This window comes from Xiphophorus maculatus, chromosome 15 (genome assembly GCF_002775205.1).
Source record: "Xiphophorus maculatus strain JP 163 A chromosome 15, X_maculatus-5.0-male, whole genome shotgun sequence".
Classification (NCBI taxonomy): domain Eukaryota; kingdom Metazoa; phylum Chordata; class Actinopteri; order Cyprinodontiformes; family Poeciliidae; genus Xiphophorus; species Xiphophorus maculatus.
In genome coordinates, this window is record NC_036457.1 from 12,670,213 (window position 1) to 12,684,161 (window position 13,949).

A 13,949-nucleotide genomic window follows, 5' to 3' on the forward strand; every position below is an offset into this window, starting at 1 on the left:
ACAAAAAATCCCATGGTGCAAAACTTATTTTCAACCATAAAGTTATGAAAACATTTCAAACGTAATCATGTCCTCATTTCTCATTAGATGGAAGCCAATCCATGTAATGAGGAACCTTCAGGAGCCACAGAGCTCCTGAAGGTTGAGGACACGCCCTCAAGTTTGGAAACGGTGCAGTGGATTCGTGGGTTTCTTTCCCCTCAGCTGCACATTTCACCGGGAAGAGAACACAGAAGCGGAGAGTCCTGAAGCCCTTTTCTCCCTTTCCTTGTTATTTTCCTCTGTGGTGAGGTTAGCCGTCGAGTGGAGCGCAGCCTGCCGCGTTTAGCTCCCTGTGGTGCGGAGACAGAGGGAAATCCACCTGCCGGAGAGCGGACACACCTCGGGATGGATGCCCTGAAATCTGCCGGCAGAGCGATCATTAAGAGCCCCGGCGTCCCGCGACACACCTGGGGAGCTTCAAAGCATGAAAGTGAGTGAGACTAATGTGTTTGGACATATTGCAAATATATAATGAAGGAAATATTTGTCACACACACACACAGAGAGAGAGAGAGAGAGAGAGAGAAAAACACGAGGACGTGGACTGCTGTCCTTTATTATTGTTAAGATGTGTTTGCGTTATTGTGTTGTTTTATTTAATATGGCAATTAATTTCTTGATTCCTACAGAAAAGCGACCACATTAACTAGAATGAGATAAGATTACAGTGACACACCTGACCAATAAAACTGGCCACAGAGTGTGTTAAGTAAAGTGATCAGTATTTGTTTTTATTTAATTTTAAAGTTCCTTTAAAATTATTTAGCGGTTTATCATGGAAACCACTTAGACCAGGGTTTAATGTTAGTATGTTTTATCCTCCAAAACCAGTTTGGGATTATTACTGTACTGAAACATCCAGCTGTGACCAAGTACAATCATCCAGCTGCTCAGATTAATTATCTGTGTCAAGTGGACAGTCACACATCATGACTACCATCACCGTGCTTGACAGCTATTAAAGCAATACCATGACTCCTTCAAATATTCTTTTTGTCACTGTGGCTGTCACTTTTCTTCAGAAGCCATTTGGTCTTGTTCAGGTGTAACTGACAGGTGGGCAGCTGCCAGTTTCAATTAGGCTTAAAGGTCTCTGTTCTGGGGCTGGGGCTTTCTGTGACTCCAAATACTTTTCCACCTTCTGTGGATCTACAATTATTTTTCTTAGATCTTCACAAAGTTCCTTGTTTTTTTTTCTATTGTTATAAATGCAAATTACATTGAATCCTGTCCAATAAAGAACCTTAAGTTATTAGTGTGAATTCAAACTTCTGTTTGAATGTTTGTTTTGTGATACCACTATAGTGAACAAAAAGAAACAGCCAGTCATTAGCATGTGTAGAAATCTAAATGGTTTCATTTGCTTATTTGTGGCATATAGCAATAGGAAATGGTTAGCTTCCCAACTTTTAATAAGCAAAATCATTATTTTGCACAAAGTAATGATGCTTTTGGAGGATTTTAATATGGCAAAAATATTTTCATGACAATATCAGGGTGAAAATATTAATAGCTCAAAGGAAATACAACAGTTGCTGGCTGACATATTAGAAAGTATCGGGAATTTACATTTTGCATGCCAGTAATATTTTCAGCTTCATTGCAGTAGATTCGCCTAAATGACTTAAACAGGAGTGACCCAGATGCTATAGGTCTTACAAAGTGTTTGGAAAAATTGACATAAGCGCAGGAGAAGGAAAGGAGTGATAAAAATATCTTAGAATTCCTACTTTTGAGTTGATTTTAAAGTAGAAGTGGGTAGCAAAGTCCATGTCAATGTTATCTAATGAACATGGGAGGTACATTTGAGAGGAGACAGTTTTTTGCAGCCTTCCAGGTAGAAATGCTAATTATCATGCACCTGCATTTGCTCTATGCTCATAGTGAGGTAAAAAAAAGCCTCTGACTGCTGGAAGCGGGATGAAAAAAACAAAACATTCTACATCTCAGGTGGATTCCTGTTAGCTGACAAATAAAAGGAAATAGTGAGTGCCCGAGTGAAGAGTCCTTGAAACAAACCTCATCCCACCTTTCCTGACAGATTGTTTCACCGCCTGCAGTCCTGCTGTCTCGCCACTGTGTCAAATGTGATCTCTAAAGCTTCCTTCCTGCAGCCGCACTGCCTGTAAGCCTCTAAATGCTAGCATGCTGCTTTATGACTAATCCGCTGCCCGTGTCAGCTGTCATTAAACACAACTAATTAATTTCAAATCCACAAAGACGTCTTTGGCATCTTTTGGCTTTGTAAAAGAATTACTACATGAATTATTAAATACTGAACAAAGCAAAAAGTTTTCTCATTTATTTACGGTTTGTACTGAGTCATCTGAAAATTCTGGATGCATTTTGAACTGATGCACCCCTCCGCCCCACTTCCAAAGTGGTAGGAAAACAATGTTCACTATGTGATGACAAAAGCTCACATACAAGGCATCAACTTCCCATCACGAAAAAGCCAGTGTGTGACATTGTCAGCACAGCGATCTGAATTGTGCTTTTGTTTTCTTGTTTTTGCCAGAAACATTGAAGTAAAAAAAAAAAATAGATTGACAGGGTCAGAGCAAAAGCCAACTGGATTTCATCACCTGATAGCAGAGGCAGTTTGTGTCTGTGAACCACTGGAGGAACCAGGCTGGAAAAACATGAACACTTTGTTCACAGACAACATGGGTGACTGCTGATGTCCCAAAGCTACTTAGCAGGCAATTTACTGAGAGGACAGGTGTTTGTGTGCCAGCTTGCAGCGATGTGTCAAAGCTGGCTGTCAGAATGCAAATAAGGTAAAGGTGCATCTGTCAGTCCCATCCAGTAGGTGGATGAAAGTTTAGAAATCAGTCAAATATTTATGTCCTGCAATTTACCAAGAAAAAAAAAAAACCCAAAACAACTCTAGTCGGAAGTTATATGTACTCATATTTGTTTTTACTTTTAATCATGAATATGAAACATTCGTTTCCAGGAGTAGAATGATTAAATGGATAATAATAATAAAAGAAATTTGTGTGCACAAACACAAAAAGAAAATACTTTTTCTTCTTCTTCCTTACCAGCAATTTCAGACGACTTTCAAATGCCTGGCTTATTTTCTTCAGAAAAACTCGTAACGCTTGGTGCATGACTGTGTCATCGTGGCCTCTGTTGTCTGCTGAGGTCAAAACCCAAGTCAGGGTGGACAAGGACACAGCTTGTACTTGGAGTCCGACCATCCCTTGGATCACTTCATGCTACAGCATTGAGGGCCTTTTCCGAGTCTCAGACATCAGATGCCCTCGGCAACAAAAGCGTGTCCCAGTGCTGTCAACATCAATCCAAAATGCTCTCGCTTTTGGGTTTAATCCAATAAGACTTTGTCCTTCAGATTTAGTGTTGTTTTCTTGTAAATAGTCTTGTAGTTGTCAACGTGTATTATGTTTTGTTCAGTCTGACCCATAACATATGTATAAGAACTCAAGAGTATGCCTTTTTTTTGCTGTGTTTTGTAGTTTAGAAAAAAAGAACGAGTTGAAGTAAGTGGGACCAGGGATTATATTCAACTGTTTGTGATCTCTGACATTAAATAGAGCCTGCAGTGGGACTGAAACCGTCAGTGGTTTGACTGAATGACATGCTGGAGTCACTGGTGTCAGCTACGGCTGTCCTGAAGGAGCAATTATCTCTCAATAGCTCATTAAGTCTGAAGAACCACTGAGTCAGCGGGGCTCATGTCATTGTGACATGATGTGTGCACTGGAATCTTCATGGTTCCTCTAACTGTGGCATAGGAAGTAATTATAGAGCAAAAACAGCTGTCAAATAATGCTAAGACAAATGTGCATTGGAAATTATTTCACAGAAGACGGAGAGAATGTAAAAGGCATCATCAGTAATATTGGGCAAAATCTGCTAAGCGCTGACTGAGTGTGGTTGGATTAGGGCAGTCGTGCACAAAGTCGGTCCTCGAGGGCCGGCATCCTGCAGGTTTTAGTTCTCTCCCTGGTTTAACACACTTAGAACCAATGATGGCTCGTTAGATGGCCTAACAAGAACATTGACATGCTGAAAAGGTTGTTACTACCACTAGGGAGAGGACTAAAATGTGCAGGATGCCGGCCCTCGAGGACCGACTTTATGTACCCCTGGATTGGGGGAAAAATGTGAACTCTGACCTAGTAAAACACTTTTCTTTTTTTTTTTTTTTTTTTTACAAATTATGCCTGTTAGCTCAGGGAAATTATTCTAACATCAGCCCATAATACAACAAAATGTTTATTATCCAAGAACACAGATTTTATGATCATTGTTAACTGTGACTAGCTGCACGGTGTCCAGTTTTCTAGTGAGACCCAAAATGCTACATTTTAAGTATTGCCTCAGTCCTTAAATTGAAGCCAGATCAGTTTGTGGCTAAAATATTTAAATTAAAAGAGGAATACCTATTAATGACACCCAAACTTTACCACTTGTTGCTTTTTACACACATAGCCTCAGCTTGCTTACTGAAGTTGCAAAATGTAACTAAAATGTTGTCTATAATGCTGAAGACATTGGTATTTGATAGAAATCTCCCAATCTGTTACGTGGGAGGTGAAAAGGTACTGGAACATACCACCTTTGCCATTACACGAATGACACCCAAATGCATAATCCCAAACTTTCATACAGTTTTGTCAGACTTAGAAAGAACTGCTGAGGACAGATGTGCATAGTTTGGCTAAGTTAGACAGGCACAAACTTAGCAACAGCCACCAGAGAAGTGTAGAACAGGGATTCCTCAATAGCTGCTTTTCTGTACGCTTAATATGCTTTCCTGGTTCAGCAAACCTGAATCAAATGAATAGTTACTTAGCAGGCCTCTGCAGGTCTTGATGAATTTGAATCAGCTGGTTTAAACCTGGGAAACGCTTCATGCTGGACCTCGAGCACCAGCTCTTGAAGACTGGAGTTTATATTCACTAATGTTAATTTTCACAGCATTTCATGAGATAAATATGAACTAAAATGTGGTCTTACTAGCTGTTTATAAATTCAAAGCAATGGTACTCCAGGTAAGGAACCTCTCTTAGAATATTCAAACTTTCCCTTTAATATGGCTAGGGCTACCTTGTATTCCTTAGCCATTCTTGTATGCGTAAGAAAATAAATGACATTTGTTCTTAGTACTCCCTTTTTCCAGCCTAATATCAATGCAAATTATGTCCCGGGAAATTTGAACATCATACTCTAAAGCACAACAGATCAGTCTGAGGTGACTCTTGCTTTCATATCAACTTCTAAGCTTTCGTTGTTTGTTTATGATTTCGGATGCTACATGACACATATGTTGTCTCTATCAGATCATTTCATAAATCTTATTCATTTACTTTTGCTGACGTTCTTTGGCATGGCCCATACTGATTTAATTCTGTAGATTTTTCTCTCTTGTCTACAGCATTCATGTTGACATGCTCATCAGTATCTCTAATAATATTCTGTCGCCATATTAGATGATCAAGAGTTGCTAATGAGCTTTCAAGTAGGAGGCTTTAAAGAATGAAACTTGTCTTCCCTATTGCAGTGATCAGACGTTATCAGTATTGTCTCGTATTAATGACTTGCTTTGACCTGATAAATTAAAGCCATTAGAAGGCTTTGCATATCAGCTTTCTTAAGGATGATTTAGAAAGCTCTTTGGGTCTCTTTTGGCTCCTCTATTTGATTCATATCTTTAGCTTGTTACACTAACCAACCAGTGTATTTTTAAACTTAAAATAAAATTTAAAAAAACAATGAACATTTTTCCTGCTTAATGGACAATAATACAGTTTTGTGGCACACTGTTTTGTGGACTTTGACCTTTTAACTTTTTCCACTTCGGAGGAGCTCTGTTACCCATGAGACAAATCTCCCCCCAACAATCTTATTAGTTAGATTATCGTCAAAAGCAAAATCTCTCTGCTGACAGCTCTGCATAGCTTTTCTTTTTGTCTCATTTTTGCAAGACTTATTCTTCCACTTGGGTTCGATATGAAACTTGACAGTTTCTAAAGCCTTTTTTTTTTCTTTTTGTTGAAGCTTTAACAACCAATCAGTCATGTGTGAGACTAATGTCCTTTTAAGTGTAGTGAAGCTGTAGGAGTGTCACTGTTTGTTCATCCATTTGCACTCTTCTTTTGATATCCAAACATTTCCTGCATGAACTGCCCTACAACTTGGGGCTCAAACGTTATGGATCACAGAAACCACTGAGAGAACAACTGGAGGGCAGAGTGTCGCAATGATCCAATTTTTGAAATTTTTTCTTCACTTGATCTTGATGAATGTTGTAAACCAAATATATGTCTTAATGGCTCAAATGTACCCATGCAGAGAGATGACAGCACACCGCTAAAAACGGCATAGTGTGTTACTAGAGGATCATTGCAAAACTTCATGCTTTTTGCAAGTATCAATAAGCTTCTTGCAGAATATCTAATTGCAATTAATATAATTAAGGTCATTGCTTTTCCAGTCTTGTTAGTTGATACAGTTGTGGTCTACGTTTGATGACTTCTCCATAGAGACTTCTTGTCATTGTGGTCAATTCTGGTCTGATCATTAAAATGTTTCTTTACAAAGCATTTAGAAGAAACAGTTCACACAAAAAAAACTTTTTAACAAATTTTGAACCAGAGCTGGTGTGCAGCTGAAAATTTCACTCAAGTTTTTTTTAGTGTTGACTGTGGAGCAAGCTTTGTTTATTGAACAGACCTTTTGACATGAATATGTTTTTAATATTTTCTCAAAATTAGAGAGGTGCTAGAATGGCAGAATTAACAGTTTAAAACAGTTAGGTATGCAAAGTACAGGGGCTTAGTTGTCCTGACGTTTTGGAGACAAACTTGCAACATAGAAACGTCTGGACTTAAAGATGCTTCTACCTCCATAACTATTGTTGCTGCGGTATTGTACCAAACCTTTGCTTATTTGCTTTCAGGATAAAGGTCAGCATTAATGTCTGTATATATTTCAAAGCTAATGTCTGTGTCTTGTTGCTTTTTAAATAAGTTTTTGTTTTCTATCTTCTTTTGATGCCAGATGTAAATGTGCATTTCTAGGTTGCATTTTCCAGTGAATGCATGCATCAGTTCATTGGTCTGGCAATCTGCACATTTGCATCTGTGTGATAGCAAATGACACGGATTATTTAAACTTCTTTTTTGCATAATGTGAAAAAGCAAAACTACATTCAATTTTGGAACTTTTCACAAAGCGATTTTTTTATTTATTTATTTTTTTTGCCGTTGACATTTATTCCGGTAAATCTTTCTTTACTTATGTTAATAGAAGATTAAGATCAAAACGCACATGTCAAAAACTAATGTTATTACAAATACTGTATCTGCTAGTAAACTAAACTGACGTATGCTCACAGAAGCAAGAGTTGTGCCACCTGTTTCGAACAATATGCTTCAAATTGAGAAAAACAAAGTGGTTGCCATGCAGGAGTCATGACATACAGTCCACTGAGACCAGCTCTGCGTGCCTCTTTTATAAGATGAGGGACAAAGCGGGAGAGTCTGTTCTGTTTTAAAGTGCCAGATTTGTTGTGTTCAGCAACTGATCAATATCCAGAGTTTAGGCATTTCTGCTGCCTCACTCTGTTTATTCTTTTACAGCTCTTTCTCTTCTGAGAGAGAAATACTAAAGGCTTTGGTTTTATACAATCTTCTTTGCATCAGATGCAAAAGTGCTTCAGGAGAAGGTGCTTTAAATGGGAAGCACTATGTTTTCATTCCTTTGTTTCTGGAGTTATTTTGAAGTGTCTTCTTCCCTTTTTCCTTCAGAGTTCAGTCAAAGCTCACTTCAGTCAAATTCAACATTAGTCACTCTTGTCTGTTGTTTTAAAATCTGATCTGTTCCCAAGAATAACTTTAATTCTCTCTCTTAGGTTACGAAAAATGTTAGATATTGTAGCTTAGGATGCTGTGAACATTTTGCTTTGTCAAACGAACATTGTTAATTTTAAGACACAGAGGATTACAAGATATCTGAAAACTGTTCTATTTCTAAATGTGTGAATGTTACCATTTTGCAAAGATGGTTAGAACAAATGTTTCCTAAAAACTTAACTAGGCAATGTTTAAATTGGGTAGAGGATGAATATCAGCACATAAGGTGAGGCTGTGTCATGGGTTACCTTTTTGGGACTTAGATATTTTTGTGCTTTTTTGTTCTAATAAAATAAGACAATATTTTAATATTCAAGTTAATTTTCCTGCTGTATAATACAAAATGCTAAGATGTTTTGCCTATCATAACTACTAAATGCTCTCATGATCCAAGATTTGTTTAATGATGTCTTTGGTTTTCACCTTAGTGACATCAATTATCTTCCAAACTGAAGTCATAAACTCAATTTTATTTCTCTTAAGAAAGCAGTCTAAGAAATCTAAAATACTTAGACTGATCAAAACTAGACTGAATCATTTCACACTGAAAATAGAAGCACAAAAATATTAGCAGTGTTATGAAATTACTCTTTTCAAAATCTAAGACATTCTGCAAAGATTTGAGAGTTCCCAAAAAGCATTTAAAGGAAATTTTGAACCAAAGCTGATCCTTAGAAGGACTAAAATGGCTCCTTAATCAAGGTGAAATAACATCCACGTTGTCATGATCGGTCAGTGTCAGCTACTGTATTTTTTTTATATTTCCTTCCAAGCAGGCATTCATTCTTGTAATCTTTGAAAGTAGTCTTGATCAGTTGCAGTCTAGGTTTTTGTAAAGTCTGTTATACCATGTTTATTAGATGAATAATATCTGATAGGAATATCTTAACGAAATAGGAAAGTATCTCTGCCTTCAACCTGAGTCATCTTTAGTATTTGTGTAGATTCAAAGAAATAGAAAAGTATTTGCTGAAAATCTATGTAATAATTTAGAGGCCTTTTTCTTCCCTTATTCTTCAGTCAGAATTAGTTGAGCTTATTGATCAGAAATTGATTTAAAGAGCAGGCAGTGTTCAAAGAGAGTCTAAAAATGTGGGCAGCTTTTGAGCATGCACTCTTTTTAAAAGATTAGAAAAAGATCTGTTCATCGGGAACCTTTTAAAACTTTTGCAAAGTCGTCTGGGCTACAAAATGCATGAGCTTAAAATAATCAGTGAGCTATAAACTTATTTCAAGGTCCACTTAATATTGTCATTAAAGCATGCTTTCAGTTTCAAATTGCTGTTTCATTTTATTTCCGTGCATCGTCCTGTGTCTGCATCAGATCTTGTGGGCGCGTTTATTCTCACTGTCCTGCTGTAGAAGTATTGATTTTTAAAAGCATGGCTTCATATTATTAAACCACGCTCCACATCATATTTCATATTGATTTTCATTCTCTGGCTGTTGAGAATTGTGTTATGGATGGTGTATGACACTTTCTTGTGGATCCTGGTTAAAAGCATCTGCAAAATCTCTCTAAAACCTTCAAGGGTAAAAATACATCCTCCTGTCTGTAACCCATCCGCAAGCATAATTAAACTTTAAGTAATCGCCGCTGGGTTCCACAAACGTCATCATTGCGCGGTTTTCCGCAGTCTCTCCCTGGACTGTTTTTAGCACCAACTGTTTCCCTGGCCTGAAGTGAAGTGAATTATGTAATGGAGAGAAACAGAGATCCTATCGTAGGAGGGGTGCAGGTTCAGTCAACTGCAGCAACACAAACACAGCCCAGCTTCCTGTGTGTCCATGCACTGAATCCCCTACAGATGAAGGCTCTGTCTGCTTAAAGTCCAGGGCAACTGTGGCTCAGGTTAGGGCATCACCAAAGCATCACTTTGGTGCAAGAGCCTTAATGAGGATTTTTTTTTGCTGCACTGTGGGTGTCTTGTGTGTGGGAAAGAAATATTAAACACCGCAAATATGTTTTGTTGGCGTGTGCAGGCGAGTGTTTGCATATCAGCTCAGCCCTCCTGTCCTACAGAGACAAATCCCATTTCTATTTTTGTGCTTTTAAAAAATTCAACTCCCCACACCTTTCCAAAGACATGATGTCCCTTTTCTGAGATCAGCACTTAGAGCAAATACACCTACTCCTAAAAATAGCCTCATCCCATCAAGCTGACGGTGGAGCACCAGTGTAGCTCAGTGCTGTCGAGAAATGTTTTGTGCTTTAGCAAAAGCTTCTGGATGTGAACTTAGCTGAGTTAAATTAATTATCTTTTCACTGATTTCTTTATAATGAAACAAGCTGAAGATCTTAATATTTATTGATTTTCATGCTTATTTATTTATTTTTTTGCATTAATCTTGTTGCACTCTATAACAACATGATGCAGTTCCTCAGTGGCAGCTTATGATACGGGTGACATGGACAACCACCCAGGGCGGCATCTTGTGGGAGGTTTTGTTTATCAGTGTGTGGAGTAGATTTATGGAATGGATTGAATGGTGAGTTTAAAGAAAGTACAAATATAAACTAGCTTAAAAAACTCTTTAAAAAGGAGCTTATTCAGAAATAACACTTTCTTGTGGCTTGTGGGTCTTTGAGACATAGGATGATTGTCTCAACGACCAAAAATGCTATTGATGATATTAAACATGTATAGATAATTGCACATTTAAGGATGAGAATGTGAGATTTAAGTGTCATACAATGTGGAAATAATTTAAGTTTTTCTGGTGTTTGGAGATTTAAATGTTTGTAGGTTGATGAGTATTAGAGGGGCAAGAAATCATAAGCTATTATATCTTCTTCCTGCTCCTTTTCAAACAGATGATATAAAATTGCATGCATTAAAGAACATCTTTAATGCTAATACAACAAAAAGAATCCCTGGGCTTCAATTCCAGATCTTCAGGAAACTGTCCCAGGAATTTTATATTGGGCATGATAATTGGTTTTAATTTAATTTTTTTCTTGTTTTTACTTTTTGTCTGTTTGAAATAAATAAATAAATAAATTAATTAATTAATTAATGTCCCTCACATTAGCAAGATGTTAGAAAATGTTTTGTTTTTACACCAGTGATAGCTGACAGTGTGTATTTCTTTCAATTGCCAGTCATTTGAGTGTATTCACAGTCTTCAATGAAAAGGAGAAATGGTTTAATAAATGAATGATGTTGAGGATGAATTATTCTCTCTCTCCTTCTGAATGTTTTATTTGCAGCAACATCTACAATTACTGACACCCGTGGTGAAAGATGTGTCAAAACTTTTAAAAATAAATGAATCTTTCATGACAGTAGCATAATCTTAAACTGAAAAATTGCTGCAGGTCTCCAACAGTGAACTTTGAAGATTTTTTTTTTTAAAATTTAATCTGCTATCCGCTTTACTGTGCGTGGTGGCAAGATAAACATGGATCCTCATCCAGCCTTGTTTGTCACAGTTCCAGTTGGTGTTGCATATGCACATCAATGAGGGTAGAGAGGAGAAAGTTCAGCAAGTGAACAGTGACTCAGACTTAGACACTCTTTCCAACAACAGAACCAAAGCACCTCAATCTGTAGCTGTCTTTTCACATGATCCAATAGTAGAAGGGATATTTTACCAGTTCAGTACCAAAACAAGAGTGAAGCTGCAATTTGGCAGCTTATTTTGATAACAGACTGGCAAATGTATGATATGACTAATGATATTAGGAAAACACAAAATCCATCTTACCAATACACAGACTTTACAGATGCTAAATTGTGACCAGATTATAAAATTATGATCTGCCAAATTCTGTTCAGTGAGTATTCGGCTTTTCAGGATAAATAGAAATTGTGTTCAATTTAAGGGGAATCTTACCCATTAAATAAACCGTAATGGGTAAGATGCATTGCATAATAATACTACATAAACTTTAAAATTGGCTTAAAAACAGTAAAGCATCTGAATAAAACCTGTTTTACATGGCTGAGCAAATTAATTACTTCTTGAGGAAGGCAGTAATAATAAAGTTCACCATTCAACTTTTACTCCGTATATAAGATCTTTGTAAACCTTTGCCAGTTGCACTGCGGTGACATGCTTGGTATGACTGCTTGAAGTCTCTAAGGATCTTTCTGCTGTGATTCATCCTCCTGAGCTTATAAAATTTCTTCCAGCTTTTTGGAGATTACCAGCCACACTTTAGGTCTCATTGAAAACTGAGCAGTTTTATTGAAGATGAGCCAAAACCTCTCTTGTCCAGGATATCTCCACACTAAATGTTTTGTTTCTTTAACAATCTTATCACCAGTTCTTGATCCATACCTGTTTTCCCTTAGAAAAAAGTTCTTCTGTGCTATAAGAGACAGAACAGGCTGGGAGGCATGAAGATGCCCGTATTTGAATGGAATGTACTTTTGTCTTTCCCACTTTGAAGAACGACACTTAAATAAAACGGCCATCATGCCACATCATATGTATAACAAAAACTCTTATCAACTAATGTATGAGTTTTAATAGAAGGCTGAAATAGGAGTCATGGGGTGCCAGCAACGTAATTGCTTTAATAAAAACATCAGTTTCTTATAAAGTGGGAATTCATTCCCTCCATGTTAAATAAATGTTTCCAAACTAGATGCTGTAATCAAAAAATAATTGGTGTGAAATTTTATTGAAGAGCTTTGCACATGTTTAGCAGGTGAGCTGATAAATTTACAGGGAGCTGTTTCTATGGTCCAAAAGACAATAAAAAATAAAAAGATGTCAGATTTTCTTTTGGTCACTTCAAGTGCTACAACTAACCAGACCAAGTCTTTTTTCTTCTGAGTAACATGTTAGTGTGTCTAACCCAGGAAGCTTGGATGAGGTCAGCTGTTTCTTATTTTTGTGTTAATATCAGCTTTTATTTTTACGTTTGAATTTGGCTGATCCAGTATATGACCTGCTTTCTTTTTTTAAAGTCATTTTTTAAATTTCCTAATCGATAGCTGAAGCACTTACATTGATTATCCCGTTACCTTTGTACTCCAGAGACAGGACACCCGAGAAGTTGAGTTATCTGGCTGTGTACCACAACCATCCATCACACAGCTGGATGGGTCAGAAGTGCTTTATCACATTAGGAAGGGTTCCTCTGGGATAGCCTCACATATTAAAGTGTTGCAGAGATATTTGGTCTCAACTGCAATTTGCAGCTCTCAAAGGTGACTTTTTCTTTTTCTTTAATAATGGATGGGGAAGTTCCTAATTCCCAAAGTAATTCCTTATTTTCCAGAAATTGTTTTATAAGCTTTTATTTGAATGGGGAAAAAACAAAATCATAAATGTCAATTATTGTTGCATGAACAGATGTCTCTTTAGAGAGCTCTTCATAGTTGATGAAAATGTTGTTGGAGACTGCTGAGGAAAACATTTGTCAGCAGAAAGACTACCGCCCTGTTTGAATACTTGGTTTATGAATGACCAACTTTGAACAATGGCCTAATACAGTACCCTGCTGTTTGTAAATGTCACGGCCATTTGTTTACTTTAGGTCTGGAGATTCTTTCCCTAGTGAACTGTCAGGCCCCAAATAACATAGATGTCATCACATCATACTTTAGCTTTGTAATACCGTGTCAGTGCTGACTTTTAATAAAGACTGAAACAACTTAAAAATGCTTTACCGTATGATCTCATGTTGCTGTGTTCATTCAAGTCGAAGTTTTGCCATCTACCATTAGAGCGTAGATCTATAAAATTGATTTAAGATACTTTTAAAGGACAGTTACAGGGCAAATCGCTTCTGTATTTATTGACCTCTGCTGTGTGAAGGCTGTAAACATCCCGTGTGACAAATGCTTTTCTTGCTCGCTCCTCTTTACCGTGATGTTTTTGATTTATTTGTTCATATAAAAGCAGATAATAGCCACCATCTTAATGGGGTTACTCTGTCTTTTTAAATAACACCTGTATTTAACAAACAACATTAGTCCTTGGAGCTGAGCACCGTATCACATTATGTTTTTATTAATGATGTCTTTCCAGTTTATAAATTACTTTTCAGGGTTGTGCCACATTGCA

General features: G+C 37.2%; 1 protein-coding gene across 3 annotated transcripts in view; it reads left to right on the top strand.

Moving 5' to 3' along the window:
• Positions 1 to 143: 143 nt before the first annotated feature.
• LOC102225928 (low density lipoprotein receptor adapter protein 1-like) overlaps positions 144 to 13,949 on the top strand; it is a 44,335-nt gene continuing 30,529 nt past the window's right edge. For 2 of the 3 annotated variants that reach the window (XM_023348307.1, XM_023348309.1), the window contains exon 1: positions 145 to 472. In XM_023348307.1, coding sequence (XP_023204075.1) covers positions 388 to 472 — 85 coding nt within the window. In that variant the 5' untranslated portion in view covers positions 145 to 387. Of the gene's footprint in view, positions 473 to 13,949 lie in introns of all 3 variants that reach the window. The other variant, XM_023348308.1, reaches the window with a different exon arrangement.